The sequence below is a fragment of the Phoca vitulina genome, unplaced genomic scaffold (genome assembly GCF_004348235.1).
Source record: "Phoca vitulina isolate PV1807 unplaced genomic scaffold, GSC_HSeal_1.0 scaffold18, whole genome shotgun sequence".
NCBI classification, from domain to species: domain Eukaryota; kingdom Metazoa; phylum Chordata; class Mammalia; order Carnivora; family Phocidae; genus Phoca; species Phoca vitulina.
The window spans coordinates 32,711,225-32,733,194 of NW_022589721.1; the positions used below are offsets into that span (position 1 = coordinate 32,711,225).

Below are 21,970 nucleotides of genomic sequence, written 5' to 3' on the forward strand. Positions count from 1 at the left end.
ATCTCTGAGGAAGAGAAGAAACGCTGTTTCTTCTAAGGAAACCAGTTTTGAAAGAAAAAAAATGGTTTTCTAAAACAATGATAAAGAAAAATACTCTCCAATAACTGCAGCACCAACAAAACGTGAGATCTGACAGGAAGTCCTGACGCCTGCAGGCGTCCAGAGGTGGGAAGGTTCAGTCGCTGGCTACACGAAGGACAGCACGTGCTCTTGTTCTCAATCATAACCTTGGAAATGAAAATCTTACTTTTCTCTAAACTGCTTGTGTCTATTGTAAATCTGACTTATAATTTTAAAAACATGCAGAGTAATATACCTGCGGAATAAAAGAGTTGAAATTAGAAGATCCTTTTCAATTAAAAAAAAATATTTCAAATGATTTTTTTAATTGTGGAAAAAGTAATTAGCGTGGTGTCTTTGCCTAGTGGCTCAGGCCTACCCTACCACCACCGCACCCCCACCCGTGCTGTAAAGGGACTCTGTGCTGCCACCAAAGCAACAGTGACCACCCCTGCCCCCCCCCGCCACCCCCCCCGGAATGTGTGTGCACAGGGGCGAGGCTCAGACCATGGACTCCGTCTCCACCAGCCCCTGCGGGCCCTGCTTCCGGGACAGCGTCAGCACAGTGGGCTTCTGGCCGCCGTCCCCGCCGTCACCCGACGGCTGGCGCGACAGGCCTTTCTGCTCCTCCTTGGCCTCCTCAGACACCTCCGGGTAGATCACCAGGAACGTGGCTGTCAGGAAGCCCAAGAAAGAGCCCACGGAGGCCACCACGGGAATGACACGCACGCTCCCAACGGCGTCCACCACGCCCCCGAGGGCGGACGCCACCAGGATCTGGGAGATGTACACTTGGCAGGAGAGGATTGCGCAGTCTATGCCAAAGCCGCGCTTGGAGTTCCCGGGGCTGTGGTGCACATACTGCAAGAGAAGAGAGCACAAGAGTGAGGGCCGTGGCGGAGGTGGGGGGCTGAGCCGTCGGTCAACATCCCTGTGGTTCGAATATTAGCTCAGAAGTCAGGACACAAAACTTGCCTTCCACTCAGCTGCTTGGTGACCACTCAGCCTGTCTCCCTGACCCCGTCCCACTTCTATTCAACATTGTATTGGAGATTCTGGCCATTGCAATAAGGCAAGGAAAATAAATAAGATGTACTAAGGATTGGGAAAAAAAAATTAATCTCATTATACACGGATGATGTGATTGTGTATGATGTCCAAAAGAATCCACAGATATGCTATAAGAATTAATAGAAGAATATACCGTATTTATGAGTCGAAAGGCTCAGTACTATAAAGTTTATAACTCTCCCCAAATTGATCTATTTAATCAATGTGTTTCCAATGCAAAAGCCTAGAAACTGATCTAACTTTTAGATGAAAAGTAAACCGTCAAGAATACCCAAGACAATTATAAAGAACAACAAAGTTGAAGGACACACAGCACCAGGTTTCGGGTCTTACTACGAAGCTACTCAGAAGAGTAGAACACTTGTCTGAGGACAGACCAGCCAGTGGAAGAGAGGACAGGGGGACCAGAAACAAGGGCGCCACCCAATGCCAGCACCAGCAGCACGGAGCACAGACTGTGGCCAGATGGGGAGAGACGGAAGGGAAGGAAGAACCGCCCTCTGTAAGCACAGGCGTGAAGTCAAAGCAGATATTCCAGTCGCACAAGGTTCAAACACTGGCAAGATGACTACACGGGGTCAGAGGTTAGGACGAGGCCCAGCTTTCTGTTGTTTCTGGGTCTGCATTAGTTTTTCCAGTTTGTTTTCCAAAAATCCACTAAGCTCTTCACTTACAGTTTGTGTACTTTTCTTGTAGTCATATTATGCTCCAACTAAAAAGCTTATTAAAAAAATAATGCTGTTCTTTGGATTTTCATTAGTTTGGTATTTGGTAGGAACCTAATCACAGTGGATTTACTTTGCTTCTATAATTGTGCAAGAGAAGATTAAACATAGTTTATGTTTAGGAAGAAAGAAATCTGAGCTTTTTTGTGTTTCTTCCTTTCCTTTTAGGGTCTGTGTTTGAAGTTTGAGAACCACGGTCTACACCTGCACTGTGGCTACTGAGCACTTTGTAAGATGGCTGGTCTGAATCGAGAGGAACTGTAGGTATAAGATACTCATTTCAAGGCTTGGGGAGAATAATCAATATTTTATATACTGAATGTGTTGAAATAATGGTGTTTTGGATGTACTGTGATAAACAAAATACACCATTAAAGTGATTTCACCTGTCTACTCCCTCTTAAATGTAGCTACTCAAAGCATAGACTAAAAAAAAAAAAAAAAGGGCGCCTGGGTGGCTCAGTTGGTTAAGCGACTGCCTTCGGCTCAGGTCACGATCCTGGAGTCCCTGGATCGAGTCCCGCATCGGGCTCCCTGCTCAGTGGGGGGTCTGCTTCTCCCTCTGACCCTCCTCCCTCTCGTGCTCTCTCTCATTCTCTCTCTCGCAAAAAAAAAAAAAAAAAAAAAAATTAAAAAAAAAAAAGCATAGACTGACCCAGGTGCCTACGCTCGACTGGACAGGACAGTGCTGGCAGTCCTCAGGGGTCTATGAGGGGACAACAGGTGCCCAGCCAAAATCCCTCAAGATGCAACTGAAGCCTCCAGGCAGGTACCAGTGGCCCAGGCCACTGAAGGTACAGAGCCTTGCAGCCAGGAAGCCTGGGCCCCAGACTGACCCAGGCAGGTGGCGGCTCTGTTGGTCCCTTCAGAACCAGAGACCTAGGGGGATCACCCCAAATGTCCCCCAAGTGGAAGGTAGAGCTCTGCCTCGAGATGAGTGGAGAAGAGCATGGGCTTTGGAGCCAGATGAGTCTGATGATGTGACCTGATGGACACTCTGGGCCGGTGACCTCGTGCCCCAGCACGTCATCCACTGTCCCCCGCCCCCAGCCACGGACGCACCTCCTTGATGTCGTGGTACTGCCCGAGCAGGGCGTAGGGGCAGTAGGAGATGCTCATGGAGACTATGCCCATGGTGCTGATCATGATCATGGCCACATAGACGTTGGCAAACATGGCCATCACGGCTGTGCCGATGGAGAAGCCCAGAGTCCCCAGCACGTAGATGACCCTGATGCTCAGATCGTAGTTGTCCAAGTATTTCTGTAACAGGGCTGTAGAGAGAGTGTGCCACAAGGCCCTGAGCTGCGTGCCCCCTCACTCCTGTTGGGCGCCCCCCCCCCGCACCCCGCCGCCTCTACTCCGCGGAGGCTCCTTCGAGGCCCACCTGCCCCCACGTCGCGGCCCACTCGCCCCCAACAGCTTGCAGCAAACCGTGCCTCACTCAACTCCCCGGGGCTCCAGCACCTCAGACGTGAGCCCTCCTGGGTCCCAGAGCCCGGAGCCTGGTCCCATCCTGCGGCTCCCTGGGGCTTCCCCGCCCCGCACGCCGGCCTGGCCCAGACCCTTCCCACCAGTCCAGCCCCACACCCAGTCTTGACGTGGGATCTCGAGTTGTGGCTGGTTTCCTCACGGGTAAACCCCTGGGTCTAGAGGGACAGACTCCTGCTGACCCTTTCTGACCCAGCGGCTTAATGTTACCTCCCCCAGGAAGCAGCTCTGAGGCTTTCCTGAGAACTTCTCTGTCAAACACAGACAATGCTGTGGTGACGGTCAGGCGGGCTTCCCACTGCTCCATGGCCTTCACCTTGGCCATCCTCAGGTCCAGGCCAGGCTGAAACAAAGCTGACCTCCCCCTCCACGGTTCGTGTAGAGAATGGGCAGGACCTAGGCCAGACTTGTTTAGGGGACCCCGGACCCTGACTGTGCCCCATTTCCAGAAGGTGTGCCTAAGCATGTCACCCCGACCCCCATCCTCAAGGATAAAGCGCACCTCCAGGGAAAGGCCTCTCCCCCACGGCAAACTGCGCCCACCGCCGCCCCGACGGCTGCAAACACACCTCACGCCCTCGTACAGGTCTCGGGATGCCGGCACCACCTCTCCCCGTCCTCCCGGCTAAGATGCAAAAGACCCCTCTCCCAGGCTTGCGGGCACGGTTCCTGGAGTCCCCCCATGCCCCTGACCCCATCCCCAGCAGAGACCCTCTCTGAGGAGCCCCCGGGCAGGAGCCAGCACACAGAGGACAGCCTGCATGGGGTCTCGGGATGCCCAATTCTAGACACACAAGTTTCCACGTGTCTGCCCCTGAACAACAGTCCTGTTCAAAGTCAGGCCCGCCTTCCGAGCAGGATGACCTTGGCCCTATTTCCCGTCACTGAGCATCGCCCAGGGAGCAATGCTCCTCCACCCTGAGGATCGCTTACCTGAGCAAATTGCCCCGGTGGCCGCGTAAATCACCAGGCCCCAGCAGCCCATCTTCACGCCAGCGTTGTAGGCCTGCCAGGAAGTCGAGTTGGAGGGGGCCTGTTCCAGAAATGAGACTGGGGTTCAGGGGGGCAGGCATCACGTGCCACACCCTTTGGGCAAAGAAAGTGACTTTACATCTCAACTGCAGGTAGGCCGTCCATTTTACAAACAGTGATGAACGCTACACTGACTGACAGGACACTCGGCTGCAGTCCCGGCTGGGCCCCGAGCAGGTGGTGGTAACCGCCCCGCCCCAGCCTCGCCCCTGCCCTGTGCTGGAGCCTGGGCTGAGGCCATCTGGCCCAATGTCGGGCCACGCAGCCACAGGTCGGCGCCAGCTGATGGCACGGGGAACAGAAGCAGGTCCCGGCCGGGCCGCGGGGCAGAGGGGCCCTCCGTGGAGCCGCTGAGCTCTGGGGCAGGCTGGTGCACAGCAGTGGGGCGCTGCGGCGGTGCCCCCCTCAAGCCTCTCCAGCCGCTCCTGCCTCGGGAGCCCCCGGCGTCCCCAGCTACTCTGTGGACCTCCAGCCACGGCAACAGGGGGCGCACGCTGGCCGCCCGCACCCAGCCCACGGGCCCCGGGAGCAGCCTCTCGGCCGCGGCGGCGGGCACGCGCGCTCACCTTGGGGTCCCCTTCGAAGATGACCTGGCCCATGAAGTCGGTGTAGAAGACGGCCTCGGCGATGACGGAGAACCAGGTGAGCAGGTGGCAGAGGCAGAGGCGCGTCAGCTGCTGGGGCATCTTCAGCATGGACAGCCAGAGCAGCCGCACCGTGGTCTCGCCCTCGCCCTCCTCGCTCTCCGTGTCGCCGCTCGACGTGGTGGCCCCGCTCTGGTGCCGGCGCCGACAGCGCTGCCGCTGCCGCTTCTGCAGCTCGTACAGGTCACTCATGCTGCGCGAGGGCTTGATGAGCACCACGGCGTTGGCCCGCCGGTACCGGTAGCGGTGGGAGCCGATCTTGCCGTAGTAGGAGAAGGTGCTGGAGGCCTGCCGCCGGAACATGTGCCTGCGCCGCCTCATGGAGCCCGACGCGGCGGGGGGCTTCCCGTCCGCCCTGCTGAAGCCCACGGGGCCGTCGTGCGGGGGCGAGCCGCTGCCGTTGGGGACTTTGGCTTCATTCAAGTGATTATCGAGCAGCGTCTCGTCCTCTTTCGCCGTCTCCCTGAGCAGTGAGGCCAGGCGGGGCGGCGGCCTGGCTCTGGCGAGCTCCTGGCTGGTGCTGCGGGGGGTGCCGGGGTAGGAGCCGTCGTGGAAGATGGAGGGCTCGATGTCGGGCAGGAAGGGCAGCTCGGGCTCCAGGTCCAGGGCGGCGTCCGGCACGTGCAGCACCGAGTCGCTCTTGCTGCGCACCATGTCCACGCTCAGGTAGTCCAGCGTGAGCTCGTGCTCCGACTGCACGTCCTCGGGGAACAGGGCCACGCCGCCATCCAGAACGCTCGCACGGGCGGGGGGGGGCAGGGCGTTGGCCCCCTCCCCGCCCCGCTCCTGCTGGGGGCTGTACTGCTCCTCCTCGATGCTGAACAGGTGCAGGGCCACTGACACCACGAAGATGATGGCCGCGAAGAAGAAGAGCACCTGGTTCTGGGTCCGGAACCAGGCGCCCAAGAAGGTCTGGGTCCAGTCCAGCCCCCCCAGCACGTAGCCGATGGCCCCGCCAAGGCCTGAGTGGGTGGGAGAGACAGGTGGAGCCCGTGAGCAATGTTGGGCACCTCGACCCTGCCTCCCAGCGGGGGTGGGAGGGCGGGGGGCGGCTAGGAAAGATCTCAAAGGGCCCTCACCCTTAATCGCGACCAGAGCCAGCATTCATAGCTGTGTCCTGAGTCAGGACAAGTTTTGGGGATGGAAAATGAGTAAATGGTAGGAAAAACAAGATGAGAAACTACAGCTGACCCTAGGTTTGGAGTTCTGGCTTAACAGACTCCTGCCTAAGGAATCAGGAGCAGCTATCTGCCAGGATAGGAAACAGATGGTTGCCCGGGACTCTGGGCAGCGCTGACCGCCATCCCTTAAGCTCAGGAAACTGCTGTTCCCAACGGGATGTGAACAGTGCCCGAGTACAAGGAGAGGTTAGCAGCGGCCTGCTCACCGCCTCACTGACCAGCACCATCCAGTGCCGCCCGATGTGGGGAGGAGGGCCTTGGGAACAGCCTCCCCTACAGTCAACCTGGGACAAGCCGGGTAAGGGTTGGGGGCGAGGGGCAAGATCTCACCAGCAGAGAAGGCGTGGATGTTAAGGGCCATGTCCTGCTCCTCGCTGTCCACCACATCCAGCAGGTAGGCCCGGATGGGGCCCTCGGTTGCATCGGCACTGAAATCCAGGACAACCACCCCCAGCACTGTGAGGACGATGCCAATGGGCTGCCGGTTGGGGACATCGCCAAGGGACAGACCTGACCAAACATACAGGGGCAGTCAGATCTCCGCTCCTAAGAGCAGACACCTACAAGGGGAGATGGGGACGCTCTCGCCGACGCCAGAAAGGGGCATGCTCCTGGGCACAGACGTTCAGTACAGAAGACAGGCCCTGTTTTTTCCATTTCTGTTATTTGCAGGGTTACTTCTGCTCCCCAGTCACATTAACTGTTCGGTGAACCTCAAAGCTTACTTACCTTCACATTTTGCAACTAAAAAGGGAAAATGATCCTTCCTCCCCAACCTTCACCGGGGAAGGAGGACCGTGTTCGGAGAAAAGGCGATGTGTGACACAGTCACACGCACCACACTGGGCCAGGGCCTGCGGGGCTGCTCCTTCGGCGCTTACTGAACACGTGATGGGTCTCCCTGGTCCTCCACTGTAGTTGCACACCTTCCAGCGGAAGACATGTTTGTCTCACTGATGCTCCGTGGTGAGCATGTGTTTATTTTCCAAGAAGAATGAACCTCCCAAGGCCAACACTGATGACGTGTCGCACTCGGACCGCACCCAAGGCACCAGCTGTGCGGAGGGCCACAGTCAGACCTCAGGTGACAGACCACCCCAGCCCACGGACGTGCTCATGACCCGCCCCGGGGTCGTCAAGCACATTCTGGGAGCAGCCCGTGTTCCAGAAAGGTGCGGCTCTGAGGAGCGACGGGAATGGCCCCACTTCCGGAACAATTCCTCCCTCAGCAGGTTGTAAGCACTCCAAGGAAGCGGCAATCACATGCCACATCTCACCTGCCGTGAACCCAGAGACCTGGTACCCCGACGGCCGAGCTACAGCTGGGTCCGTGAGGCCAGCTGGCATCCTGTACCCATGGATGCGGAGGGGCTGTGGGTAGAGAACCTGGGCCCTGCGGCAAGTTAGCTGCAGCATGGGAGGTGCAGGGGAGAAGCCCAGGAGAAGCGTGACCACAGCTAGACAGGGTGCCAGGCGGGGGCCAGAGCCCCCATGTCACTGCCACGCCGGTCCCACAGACACAGCTTTGGAGAACGCCACGCTTTCTCTCTGGGTCAAAGTGCTGGCAAGGGACACCTGCCCTGTAGGCTGAAGGGGACAGGCTGAGAGCACCAGCAGCCCCGTGCCCACGGTTCCCGGAAAGCAGCCCCCTCGCCCCCTCTGGACTTCTGGCCAGCCGGCTGCAGCGGCCTTCCTGGGACCCAGCCCAGCCCCACACAGGCCCCTGAGAAACCGAGGGTTTCTGGGGCCTCTCCGTGAGTGATCCAACGTCACCGCTTCCACCTCACTTGACGCAGACTTGGGGCCCACTGGCATACGTGAGAACACAGATGAAGCCCCGGTCTTAAAAAGTCACTGCCAGAAAACAAGGTCTTGTTTTGAACGGTTTTGATGGGCTCCCTCAGGGCAAAAACTATTTTCCCACATAGACTGGCTTTAATTACAAAACAAAACAACAACAAAGGCAAAACAAACCATGAGTACACGAGACAAAAAAACAAGTACGGGCTTGGGTCTGGCCACTTTCAATACCAAGTCTGAGAAAAGGAGAAAAAAGAAGGGGGAATTTCTGAAACAACGCTGGAAACAGGACGCGCTGTCAGATACGCAGGGGACACCAGCAGGTCACAACAGGAAGTGCTTCCCTGTGAACGGGTCCCCACGGCGTTCCCACGTGGGGCCCGGCCCAGCCCTGCCAGGACAGCCCGGAAGCCCCGCGCCAGCCCGCAGCCGGCCAGGCTGACCTACGGCGCCGAGAGCACAGCCCGTCTGCCGGGCCGCGGCGGAGGGACACTTACCGATGGCAGAGCCGTTAAGGAAGAGTGCCACGCCGAAGAGCACGCCGACGCACAGGGCGAGGATGAAGGGCCGCCGGCGGCCCCAGCTCAGGGTGCAGCGGTCGCTGGCGGAGCCGATGATGGGCGTGAAGATGAGGCCGAGGATGGGGCTCAGGAACCAGGTGAGGCTGTAGTACTGCTCCGGAAGGCCTGCAGCAGACACGGGGCGGCCGTCACGGGCGAGCACGCACAGACGCACGTGCACACCTGCCCCCGGGGCCAGCGGAGGCACCGTGGGGTCCAAGAGCCTACCTCTGAACTGGGAGATCTGAAACCCACCAACGCCCGACCGAGAAGCATCAGGGGGCCGGAGGCCAGCACCTGGGCCTCGGAGCAGGCGTCCCCGACAGCCGGGCACCGAGTGTGACAAGCGGCACTCGCTAGACGCAGCAGAGCCTGCAGCGGCCGCGCACACACGGAGACCGGGCATCTGTGGGGCTGCCAGTGCTGACCGGGGCCGCACGCCTCGGCTGCTGGACGCCGCCTCACCGGCACCAGGGCCCAGGCGCCGCCCCCGCATCAGCCCAGAGCTGGGGCAGGAGCGAGGACCGCCCCCGCCGCTATTCTGGGCCGTTCTGGGCCTCACTGCCCGAAATCCATCACAGGAGTCCTGCTGGGGGGCCGCACAGCCACTGACAGGCTCCACGACCCCCGCGGGTGCTTCCGAGAGGCCAAGGGGCCAACGAGAGGGGAGGCCTGGGCTGGCGTTCCGCTGGAGCCAAGGTGTTCTACCTGGCACCAGATACCCACTCTGCTCTGACCCTCCTAACTGCCCCGGGAGGTAGGGATTATTGTGCCCACTGTGCGGGTGAAGCTCAGAGGGGGTAGGTAACCTGCGCTGGGTCGCACAGTGAGGAGGCAGGACCCCCTCGCACTACCTGCTGCCACCCTACTGCACAAACCCCGTGCCCGTCGCCAGGGGAACGGCACACCGCACACACCAGAGCGCCACACTCAGCTGGGGGACCAGGCTGCAGCGACGCACAAGCCGGACCCCACACGTGCCAGGCGCGGAGCGGCTCACAACGTGCGGTCCGCTTACGTGAAGTCCAAGTGGCTAATGGGGGGTTCTACTGGTTCTTCTAGCGGTGGCCCTATGTATTGGCGGTGGCCCTTAGGAGGGGTGGGGGCTTCGGGGCTGGTGTGTTCTCTTCTTGAGCTGGCTGGGGGTCACTGGGGACCCGTCCCCCTGCCACAGGCCGCCACCGTGCACCTGTGTCCCACCTCAAGGAGACGTTTACTCAGACAAGGACAGCGCTCCGGGCCTCCAGCGATCCCCCGGTTAGCGCGCCGCAGCACCACGGGCCCTGGGGAGCCGCACTCGTCCGGCAGAGGGAAGCCCCCTCCCACTGAACACCCGCGCACGCAGTCCACAGCTGGAGGCGTGTCTTCGGCCTCCGCACCAGGCGGAACCGCGGCCCTGCTGCACGTCAGCACAGGGTACCCATGTCCCAGCACTGCGGGGGGTGTCGGCGACATGCCCTGGCTCCTGCGGCAGGCCTGGGGCCTCGCCTCTCCTCGGCAAGGGCAGGCAGGGGGCAGCAGCAACCGCCCAGGCCGGGCCCACGCTGCCCAGGAAGGACCGCGAGCGAAACTACCCCACGTGTGCGACACGGTCACCGTCTCACAGAGAACGGAAAGCGCTCTTACCCCTGGGTACGTGGACTCTTACTTTTTGTCGGGGTTTTAAATATGGCACAACTTTACTGATAAACGCTGACTGGCCGGCGAGAAGACCCCAACCACCGACCCTCTGTTAACCCATCCTCGGGCTGCAGACGCCAGCCCGTGAACCCCGCTCCGGCCCAGGGGGGCTGTGGCTGGCCCCCTCCATCCCTGGAACACCCTCACCTGCCAGGCCTGCATCCACCTACCCGGTGATACCAAACCCTCCCAAGACGCCGGGTTCCCGACAAGCCCACGCTCTCCAGTGAGACGCCGAGGCTCATCCAACTGCCGCGCACCCTCCCGCCCCGCACCCTCCTTGGCCACAAGCACTCCCTCCTGGCATCACGTCTTCGTGGCTCCTGGCTCAGGCAATGCACACATTGCTGGTCCAGGTGCCGGGGGATCAGCACCCACGACCTGCCCGGGACCTGCTGGGCCTGCCCTGGGGGCATGGCAGCGAAATCTGGAATTCTGCTCATCTCTGCCTTATGTATCCCCGAGCCCCGTTTGTCAGGAGCACACACATTCCCAGTGGTTGTGCCTCATCACTGACCTTTTCATCCCGTGAGCTGCCCCCTCTCTCGCTGGCCATGCCCATCTCTACTTGACGTCCACTTTGTCTGAGGTGGATATGCGCGTCCCTGTGAACTCGGGCTTCCTACTCGCACGGCAGATCTCGATCCATCCATTCTCAAGCCACTGTGTCATATTCTAAGAGTGGGTGTCGCTCTCAGCACATCAATGGCTCTTCTTCACCCATTCTGCCGACCCCGCTCTCTGGCCTGTTTTGTCCACTTCCGCGTAGTGGAATTCCTTACGTGGCTGAGATAATTCCTTACGTGCCACGTTACTACTCGCTGTCTCTGCCCCTCCTTGTTTCTCTGCACCCCTGTTCCTGCCTGCTTTTGGCCAAGTTAACAGAATACTGCCTTGCATTCCATTTTAATTTATGTATTGGCTTTTTAGCATCATTTTGTAAGTGGTTGCTCTAGAGATTTCATTACACACCAACTTTTCAGTCTAGTGGATGAGAAGCTCAGCACGTAAGTAAGAAAGAACCTTGCAATCGTCTGTGTCTTTGCGCCCGAGCCTCTTCACGCTACACGTGGTACATGCATCCCATCTACAGACAGCATAAACCCCGCTCCGTGCTGTAAACAGTCGCATTTAAGGGAATTAAAAGGAAAACCCTTTATTTTTACCTCCCATTTCACCACTTCTTCCTTCCTTCCTGAAGACCGAGTGTTCACATGGTATCACGTCCCTTCCGCCTGAAGGACTGTCTTTAGTTTCCTCAGCATTTCTTACAGCAAGCTGCTGATGTATTTGCTCTTATAAATGCTCTTGTATTTTACCTAAAATGCTCTTGTATTTTACCTAAAATCTCTTTCACTTCTATTCTACAGGATATTTTTGCTGAATAAAGAATTCTGGGTTAACTCCTACCGCTTCGCCCTCCCGAGCTGTGAGGCTGTCATTCCCCTGTTTCTGCAGAGAAGGCGGCGACATTTCATGTGACTGGGGATGTGAAATGTCTTCCTTTCCTCCGGGTGCTTTCAAGATTTTCTCTTTCTCTTGATTTTTAGCAGTCTGACTATGATGAACTGAAGCAAAGTTTTCTTTTTCTTTCTCCTGTTTGGACCCCACTGAGCTCCATGAATCCGTACATACACGTCTTTCAGAACACGTGGGAAATTTTCAGTTAGTACTGCACAAATTTTTTATGCCCCCTGCTCTAGCTCCTCTCCTCTGGGACCCCAATCACAGGTGCGTCAGACCTGCTGACACGGCGTCCTGGCGTCCTGAGGCCCCGCCCCTTTCTGGTCTCCATCTTTGTCCTCTCTGTTCTTCAATCATTTCTGCCAACCAAGCCTTCAGTCTTTCTTCCGTCATCCCCCATCTCCCCTAATTTTCTCAGGTATTACATTTTTCAGTTCCAGAATTTCCATTTGGTTCTTCTTCTTCAATAGTTTCTCTCTGTTGAGATCTCCTACTTCCCACTATGAGCATGTTTTCCTTTATGTCCTGAGCACACTTACACCCACCCGAGGATTCCAACCAGTCATCACCTTGGGGTGAGTCTCCACTGCTGCCTTTTCTCTGGACTAAGGGTCACATTTTCATCTTCCCTGTATTTTACAAACTCTAATAATACTAAGCGGTACCCTACACAGTATAAATGATATGCTGCAGAGACGCTACGTTCTGCTACATTCCTTTGAAGGCTGTGGATAAGTAACTTGGCTAGACTCAAACTCAAAACTCTCCCCTGCAACAGGAGCCAGCAGAAATCTGTCCTATTCTCTTAGCTGAGCTGCTAAGAGAAACTCTGGCCCATAAATCCACCATTTCAAAAACCAGCCGACTGGTGGCTCAGTCGGTTGAGTGTCCAACTCTTGGTTTTGGCTCAGGTCATGATCGCAGGGTCGTGGGATGAGCCCCACGTCAGGCTCCGCACTCAGTGAGGAATCTGCTTAAGATTCTTTCCCCCTCTCCCTCCCCCTGCCTTCGCTCACACTCTCACTCTAAAATGGATAAATAGGGCGCCTGGGTGGCTCAGTCGGTTGGATGTCTGCCTCTGACTCGGGTAGAGACCTGCCTGTACGGATGGCAAGGGACACTCGACGCTTGAACCCGGCACTCTGCCGCCAGAGCCCCCATCCTCCCGCTGGTAGACCACACTGATCACTCTGCGGGGCACATCCAGCTTCCAGTTGGGTCTCGTGGGGGCCACCGGCTCCACGGCCAGAGGGCCAGCAGCAGCCCCACACTGGAGTCTGCCAACTCCCCACGAGTCTCAGGCGACCAGCTGCGCCTGCAGGGCGTGGAGGCCTCGGGGCAGGAAGCCAGGGTTCAGGTGAAGATCTCAGGGTCCTGAGATTGAGCCCCGCACATCAGGCTCCCTGCTCAGTGAGGAGCCTGCTTCTTCCTCTGCCTGCCACTCCCCCTTCTTGTGCTCTCGCTCGCTTGCTCTCCCTATCTCAAATAAATAAAATCTTTAAGAAAATTAAAAACTTTAAAAAAACAGATACATAAAATCTTAAAAAAAAAAAAAAACAGGCAGAAAAATGAGCAGAGATGTTGCAGGATTTGGGGTTCCCCTGGCTCAAACTCTGCCCCGAACTTTGTGCATGGGTCCTTCCAGTAACAGCACGTATCCACCATCGTAGCTGCCCATCTTCAGGCTGAAGGCCGTAAAATGATGCGAACTTGCCCAGCACCGCTCCCTTCTTCTGCTTTCCAATGTTCTCCAGGGGCTTCAAGGAGCTGTTTTTACACTCGGCCCTCACTTTCTGTGAACGGCAGAAAAGTTCTTCTGGTGGGAGCTGGGGTGCCCTAGCTTCTGCATGGTTTTCAAAATGAATAATGCTGAGGGATCATTTCACTCGATCCTCGCAGAGCTCCGTGAGGACCAAAGTATCGCCCTCACCGCACCCCGTACTCCCACCACCTCTCCTGGGCTGCTTCACTGCATCGCAAGCTCCGCGAAGAAAGGGACAGGTGTGCTCTGTGCCCACAGCTCCAGCAGGTGCTCAGGAGCCACTGTCCTTCAGCAACAGCCGGCAGTCCCCCAGCCCACGCGCCTGACTTGAGACGGGGCCAGCTGTGCAGGGAGACAGAGGGACCCACGCACACGTGGTAAGTGATGGGTGTGCGGGGGGCTGGTAGCTAAGTGGTGGAGGGGACAGCCCCAACGCCCTGAGGCCACCAGGGCATCTCTCGATGTTCCACTGACAGGCTTGTGAGACAACGTCCAGAGCCCAGTCGCATCTCATTTATCCTCACAGGCAGCCAGAGGTTTGCACCACCGTCCCCGTTCTACTGTTGAGGGACTGAACGCTCGGAGAGGAGACCTGCCTGTACGGATGGCGAGGGACACTCGACGCTTGAACCCGGCACTCTGCCGCCAGAGCCCCCATCCTCCCGCTGCTAGACCACACTGATCACTCTGCGGGGCACATCCAGCTTCCAGTTGGGTCTCGTGTGGGCCACCGGCTCCACGGCCAGAGGGCCAGCAGCAGCCCCACAATGGAGTCTGCCAACTCCCCCTGAGTCTCAGGCAACCAGCTGCGCCTGCAGGGCGTGGGGGCCTCAGGGCAGGAAGCCAGGGTTCGGGTGAAGAGGGCAGGATGACGGGGCCGACGGAGGGCAGGGGCAGAGCTCCAGCAGACAAGCAAGACAAGTAGCACCCTCTGGGCACCACGATGCGGCCACCCAGCGATCGTAGATGGGTGTGCATGCCCCCCGGCGGGTCCTGAGTGGTGGGCGCACCACACTCACGGGCAGCAGCTCTAGTCCCCAGGCCCACTGCGCTAACGGGCAGAGAGGAAGCTGCATGGAAAAAGTTCCTTCGAGACGTGGCCTCAGCTGGAGAGGCCTAAACAGTGGCCAGCACTTCTCTCTGGCCATGCTCAGTCCTTCCCAGAGCTGTGACCGAGCACCGACAGGCTCCGGGCCTGCTCACGAGAGAACTGTGTGCACATAAATCCCTCCTCAATTTGCACAAACGACCGTAAGCCTCTCTGAGGTGTGAGGCTCCGTGCCAGGCAGCAGCATGTGAAGACTGGCTGCCGAGTGCACACCACCACCTGGGTGCCGCCAACGCCTGGTGTGAGCCATGCCCTGACCCCGACCCACCGTCCGCTAACCCACGGCCCACCGGCCCCTGGCTCATGTGAGGCCAGGACGCTGTCCCTAGGAAGTCCTCGAGGCCAGCAAGTGGGCGACCCAGCAGGGTCTGGCTGACAAAGCCTGTGCTCTTCCCCAGCACAGGCCACGACACGGACGTGGCTTGAGAAGCTGGCTGTCAAGGGGACAGGGAAGGAAGCTGCTCCACCAAAGGGGCCCTCTGGAAAACAGGGCTTCCTGTTGCCCCGTGAGAGGGCCGGCAGCACGGGCAGAAGCCTGGCACTGCCCCGGACAGCTCCCTGTGCCCAACGGACGCCCAGAAAATGCATGGTGGTGGCAACTGAGCCCAAAGGCGTGCTCACACTGTGGCTCGCGCTCCAGTCCAGCACCAGCCGATGGGTCTGTGAGCTGGGGAGGTGGTGCGTGTGCTCCTGGGTGCCCTGCGCAAAGGGCTGCTGCTGTCCCAGGCCCGTGCCACACGCCGGCCCGCCCCAACGGCTGCTTCCTGCGCTAGGCTTGCTCAAGGTGGCCTTGCCGAGCAGAAGCACCAGGCCACACGTGGGGGCTTGTGGGAGCCCCGCTCAGGCTACATCCCGGAGATGCCCAGATGGCCTCTGGCCCGCAGCACCCGTACGAGGGGAGACGAACACTGGGAAGTTGTCACTCCTTTCTGAGAACAGCGCATGACCGAAACCGAACCGTCATGTGATTCAAACCCCAATCTTAGAAACACATGAGGAAACCAGCCACGCGGACAGGGGTCAGCAACCCACCCCAAGCCGGGTAGTCGCACAGAGCGCCGGCTGGCCTTGGCAAAGCGGAGGTCAAGACACAGAGCACGGCACGTGCCCTGGAGGCTCTATTCCCCGAGAGACAACGGGCTGGGGTGAGCCACCCGGCTCTCCAGAGCGCCTGGGACCTGCACGTTGCCGGCCCCTCTCTCGCCCCAGCCCAGATATAGTGCACTATGTGGTGGGCTGAGGTGCGTCCCCTTCCTACAGCGCCAGTCCCCCAAACAAGCTTCTCCCCGCCCCTACCTTGCATTCACCCCTCCACCGAGGCCGGTCTGGCCTCCCCACAGCCCTCCAGCTCTGCCCTCTTGCGGGCCACCGCTGTCGCCAACCGAGCTGGTCCTCGTGTGCTCCACTCAGCCCATAAGGGCAGAGTGCTGGCACCGTGCCTGGCATACCGCGGGCACCAAACCCACGTGTGGATGGAGGCGCCGCTGGGCAGCAGTGCCTGGAGCCCCCCCCCCCCCCCCCGGGCCCCCAGCACCCGGCTGCGCCTGGCTCCTCGCTCCAGCAGGGCTCTCTTCCCCATGGGGTGGCCCTCATGCTCTGCACGTGAACCCCCCACCGCAGCCTCCCTGCCCACCTGGAGCGCCCCACACCCCCCAGCACAGCTCTGCCCCCCTTCCTGTGCTGCCAACCCGTCCGGCCTCCCACCTTCTCTCCGACCGCCACTAACTCATCTCGTCCCTGCCCCACATCCAGGGGGATCTCCTCAGGACACGCCACGGCTGCAACCCTCTGTGCTCAGAAGCCTCTGCCGGTTTCTCATGATTTGAACACTTGGGGTGGGAGGGCTGGGCTGGATCCTGCCCCACCACACAGGCCCGGCAGCTCCCAGGCTTCCTGTCCCCATGTGTCCCCTCCAACTGGACACCCCACAGTGTCCACCCATTGAGAAAAGTGCCCACAGAGGGGCCCACAGAGCAGAGGCCAAGGAAAGAAGGAGAGCGCGGGAGGAGCAAACAGGACCCACAGCGGTGCCAGCTCAGTGGTGTTCTCCCCCCAGTCCTCCCCAGAGTGAACCCCAGGTCATGGCACCTGGGGCCCAGCAGGAAGCCCGCTGCGCCCCAGCTAAGGGGCCTCGGGGAGGGGGACGGCTGGGGCGGGGGGGGCCCCCCCGAGCTGGGCACGGCGGAAGTGGCAAGGGGCAATGGCTTTCTTCGTCCAGCAGGTTGGCAAGGAGCATCAGCATTTCCCATCACGTCCCCCAGGCAGCCCCCGGGGCGAGCGAGCCCGGTCCCCCCACTGCCGCGAGGCTGCGGCTGGGACACCTCCGACAGCGCATTTCCCAGCACGGCTCTCAACAAACAGCACGCCGCCCGTAGTAAATGATTTTTGTTTTCTCCCAGGCAGAAGCTGAACAACAATGGTGGGACCAGGAAGGCTCCCCGTTCACAGGAAATGCTCAGTGTGTCAGCATCGTCGGAGGGCCGTGTGAGGTCACGGGCAGCGGCGACCACGCGGCTCACGCGCGGCAGCTCCCATTCAATGCGACGGCTTTTTTGATAAACTGGTACTTGTGGGGGGAGGGGAGCCAGGGGACTGGGAAAGTGGCCTATAAATGTTTAACAAAAGATCTGAACCGGGAATAGGAACGTACATTCTTTTTTTTCAATAGACAAAGCCTTCCACATCAAGATAGGTTTGTGTTCTCAGACAAGAATTCCATGATAACGCTTAACTCATGAGAACTAGCTCTCTGGCGGACAGGCCCACCAGCCCTGCGTGACCTCTGATGAACATACATCAACAAGCCCTGGGGGGAACCCTGGCAAGGGCCACAGGCATCCCCAGACAGGACCACCGGGCCTGCAGCACTGGGCGGAAGCCACCAGCTCAAGAGCAACGGCCCCAGGGAGGAAAGGGACCCCTGCTCAGGGAGGATCTACACTGGGCAGAGGGCGGCAGGCACTCCTCCACCTGCACGGAATGTTCTAGAACCCCAGAGCCACGGGAAGGTAGGGAGTGGGATGAAGGGCAGGGAGCAGCAACTGGCGTTTTCAGGTGAGGACGAACAGGCCCCACGTGTGTGCACACAAGCCCTTCCCAGAGGTCCAGAAGCCCACCGCCAACCAGGCTGCTCTCAGGGGCGTCCCCAGCACCCAGGCTGTGCTCCCCACGTGTGCTCCTTCACCACAGTGCTAAAGAGCGGGCTCGGGTACCCAGAGGGTGCAGCCCCCACCTGGGCAGGCTGTGGGGGGCGCGGGTCCCCTCGAGGTCAGGGACAGAGGGCAAAGTGGTCAGTTCAGGCTCCCTGTGGGTGGATGATAAAGAAGTTTGCCCAAGGGGTTCTCTGGGGCTCACTGTGCCACATCACAACGCGCTATTCCGAACAGAGGCAGCAGTTTGGAAAGGGTGTCCTTCAAACTTACTGGGGGGCACTGAATTCCTGACCCATCACACCTCCTCAGAGGAGACTCACCTCTGGATTCTGCATGGTCTTTCTTCTGGTAAAACAAGCACTCCCCAGCCCCTGCACTGGCTCTGAGGCTGGGCTGTTCCCAGGGAATAAGTGTGCACAGCGCCCACCAGCCCCGCACCAGGGGCTCCCAACGCCTGTTTTAAAGGAGGAGGAGACTCAACAGCCCGGCTGGATGCACTTGGCGGGTCACTGAGCCTCTGGAAAGCCAGGGGCGCGAACCTCCCACTGCCCTGGCACCCAGCTGCTGCGGGCCCTTTCCTTCCCAGAAGCGCCTCAGGAGCACAGCCCCTGCCAGCTGGAGCACCAGCTGCTCTCGCCCTAACCAGCAGCACAACCACCCACCTCACAGCTCTAAAGTACACACTGCAACAAGCAAGCATCTTCGGGATGGCACAGCCACGTTACCTTATCGGTACAAGAAATCACAAGGCGCTCGGCCTAAGGTTCTAGAAGCTTCCCAAAGTGCATGAAATGCAGCTAATCCCGCAGCCAGGCCTAAGCTCCTGGGTCAGGACAGTTGCAATTTGCGGCCACCTCTCAAGCTACACGGCTTCCAGAAGCCAAGAGCTGCTCGCCCACCAAGAGGACCTGGCCTTGGAGGAGGATAAAGATTCTTCGAATTCAACATGTGCAGAACCTATACCCTGATGCGTGCATGGCTCCAAATCTAGTCCCCCTCGGGGGTCCCCTAACTCAGGAAAAAGGCCACCATCCACCCAATCATGCTGGTGGAAGACTAAGAGTCCCCTCCCACCCCACGGGCCCCAGAGCTCAGCTCTTGCCCCCCCCCACTGCGCCCCCCAGGGCCTCCTGCCCGGACCGCTCACCCCACCCCGCCCTCTGTCTCCCCCAGTGCCTCCAGCTCCTTTGTGCCCTAAAAGGGCTGCACTTCCACAGGAGTGCAACAGAACAGACTTCCCCAACTGTCCCCTGCTTCCCCATGTCTTCCCACCACCCACCAGTTTGCAGCCAGCAGCCTTCTAAAACCCTAAATGAGTGGATGTCCTGGACTCACAAGCTGCCACAGCTCCCAACCCCCAGCCTACGAGGTCCACGAGGTCCTACCCCACCCGCCGGCAGGGCCGGCCCCACAGCAGACCCCCTTTCTCGCCCCTTTCTAGGCTCCAGCGACCCCGCCCCCCACCTTCTGTTCCTAGTCTCAGGGACCCCGATGTCTGCATGGAAGCCCCCCCCCCAATCTTTGCAGGGGTGGCTGCCTTCATCATTCAGACATTCCTGCCATGGCGCCAATCGCCATCTCGGCCCGGCTTGCTTATTTGTCTTTACCGTCTGCCAGGGCATTTCCCCCGCCTGCCGCAGAAGGCCCTCAACAAATCCTTGGGGAGAGAAGGAGAGCAGCATGCCTCCCACTAGGCGGCGGCCCCACGGCCCAGACCCCAGCAGCCTTTCCAGCACACGGGGGGTGCAAGCAGCCTCCAGCCCCAGGAGATGGGGCCAGGCCCCACTGAGCACCAGAGGGCCAAGTGGGCTCTGCAGCCGGAGGCCGAGGACACGCTGACAGAGGTGAGCCCTCTGAAGGTTCAACAAGACGACACGTGCACACACAGCTCAGCCCCGGGTACGTGGGCTGCTCCACACACGAGCGTCCCTCCCTACATCACTGGGGCCATAGTGCGGTCAAGCTTTCAGTGGGCACGGAGTTTAAAGCATTGGAAGGACAACCAATAGCTCAATGACACGATCAAAAGAAAGTTCTCTGGGCGTCCATGTGCTCTCAGTAAACAGAGGACCCGTGAAAGCTGGCTCGCCGGCCGTCCACACGTGCAGGTCGTAGCCCACTCCCTGAAGTCATCCTCCCTGGGAGGCGAGAAGCACAACCCTGGATTTCTGGACCAGAAAGCTCCCACATACATATGCCACACGTGCCCAGAGAGAACACGGGCCCCCCGCGAGCACCCAGCCCTTCATCCGGAAGGCGCACACGAAGACGCTCAGGCGCCTGGCACTGGCTGGCGGGGCCCACGCCCCCACAGGACGGACCTCGAGGCACAAACACAGCTGAGGGCAGCCCCTAGACAGTCCTGACAACGGCGAGAAATGCCGGGCGTGGGAGCCTAGAGGAGCAGGGCTGAAGCCAAGCCCCCCTCTGGAACCACTCCCCCCGAGCATGTTCTCAGATCCTCCATCACAGACCTCACGGGCCCCCCACCGGGGCTCCACAACCTCTTCTTCCTGGTGCAATTAGACACCTAAGAAGTTCCGTGCCCAGGTAATGTGGACACTGACACCTTCCTTGGTTCCTGGCAGAAACCGGCAGAATGGTGAAGTGGGGCTGCTGCAAGAGAGACAGGCGGACGATGGGGACCAGGCACTCTGGCGGGCACCTGCCCCAGGGAGGACGCCGAGGCTGGTCCACCACCTCCCGGAGCCTCGCTCCCCTCGACTGCAGAACAGGAGGGCTGCCTGAAACAAGCTGTGGTGCTCGAGGCGGAGACTGACAGACGGCTGGGACAAGATGCTCTCAACAAACAGTTGTTTTGGGCAGCTCACAGGAGGCTGAGAAGTACCCCGAAGGCCCCCGAGAGCAGCCCGCTGCCGGCACGCACCATCATCACAGGCCCAGACGTCGAGCTCGCAGGCGGGGAAGCGGGGATGGCCACCGTACCCTCTGCGGCCCTCTCCAGCAGTCCAAGTCCAGGCCCAGCCCCCCAGCCCCCCGGCAGCATCGCTGCAGCCTCAGGCCCAGTACAAGCAGGAGGCAGCCTGCTTTGAAGAAAAAGACCATAGGAAACTGCATCCCACACAGGACGGCCTCGCCCGGGACCTTCGGGGGGACTGAAAGGTAGCAGGTGAGGCCCAGGGCCAGTGCGGAAGGCATGCTCTAGTGTGAGGGCCCTCCCCGTTGTGACATTTGCCTTTTGCTATCACCCTCAGCGTCCCATGGGACCTGGCCTCACCACCAGCACCTGCCGTTCACCACGAAAGGCTCCCAGAGGCTCCCAGAACCAGTCAGGAAACATGCCGGCTCTATCTGAGCCCTTGGTCCTGATCAGACCGATGGCTTGCCTCTAGAAAACTCCCCTCCACGCGGCCATGACTAGGGCCCGAAGTGATTGCTCGGACAGAGTGGCCTCATGACCCAGGAGAGCTGGTACTCCTTGGCCCACTCACCACACCGGGCTCAGCTCTGAACCTTCCTCCCAGCAGCTTAGGTTCCCAGTGGCTGTCCTCGTGGTGGCCGTAGAACTAGCTGCTGAAGAGTGTGTGTGTCCCCTCCTCTAAACGCTGGTGTGCCCTCCCTGAGGACAGGAGGGCTCGGGTCGCCTCCCCTCCCAGCAAAGGGGACCTGCACACTCAGGCTCTGCTCACCAGCCCCGTGGAGGTGAGAGTCGGGCGCGGCCCAGAGTCCCACCCCACACCAGTCAGGTGTCCTCTACTCCGCCTGGACACCACTCCCCTCTTCGCGCAGGTGAGCAAGTAAGCTTCAGCAGGTGCCCAGGAGCCCATTTAAAAATCCTGCGTGTCAGGGGGCGCCTGGGTGGCTCAGTCGTTGGGCTGCCTTCGGCTCAGGTCATGATCCCGGGGTCCTGGGATCGAGCCCCGCATCGGGCTCCCTGCTCCGCGGGAAGCCTGCTTCTCCCTCTCCTTCTGCCTCCTCCCCCACTCATGCTCGCTCGCTCTCTCAAATAAAATCTTTAAAATAATAATAATATAAAATTCCCGAGTGTCGAGTCACAGCGGCACAGAGAACAGCCCCTCCAACCCGCAACCCTGCTGCGTCTAGCCAGGCTGCAAATTCGGCTGGGCTGTGGTTACATTCTGCAAGGTGAGGGAGTATGGGGAACCAAAGGCCTTCTGCCAGCCCTGTGAACGCTCCCCGGGGCCGTCTGCACCAGCAACAGGCAGCAGGCCGCGGGGGGGGGGGGGGGGGGGGGGGGGGGGGGGGGGGGGGGGGGGGG

At 59.6% G+C, this 21,970-nt stretch overlaps 1 protein-coding gene across 8 annotated transcripts in view; it reads right to left on the reverse strand.

The window, feature by feature from the left end:
- Positions 1-369: 369 nt before the first annotated feature.
- SLC45A4 (solute carrier family 45 member 4) overlaps positions 370-21,970 on the reverse strand; it is a 74,108-nt gene continuing 52,507 nt past the window's right edge. For 6 of the 8 annotated variants that reach the window (XM_032415630.1, XM_032415636.1, XM_032415632.1 and 3 more), the window contains 6 exons: positions 8,502-8,690; positions 6,535-6,714; positions 4,946-5,985; positions 4,281-4,380; positions 2,919-3,130; positions 562-921 (listed from right to left, as the gene is read on the reverse strand). In XM_032415630.1, the coding sequence (XP_032271521.1) occupies positions 562-921; positions 2,919-3,130; positions 4,281-4,380; positions 4,946-5,985; positions 6,535-6,714; positions 8,502-8,690 (2,081 nt within the window). Of the gene's footprint in view, positions 922-2,918; positions 3,131-4,280; positions 4,381-4,945; positions 5,986-6,534; positions 6,715-8,501; positions 8,691-11,410; positions 11,877-21,970 lie in introns of those variants that run through there. The other 2 variants (XM_032415637.1, XM_032415629.1) reach the window with 2 other exon arrangements.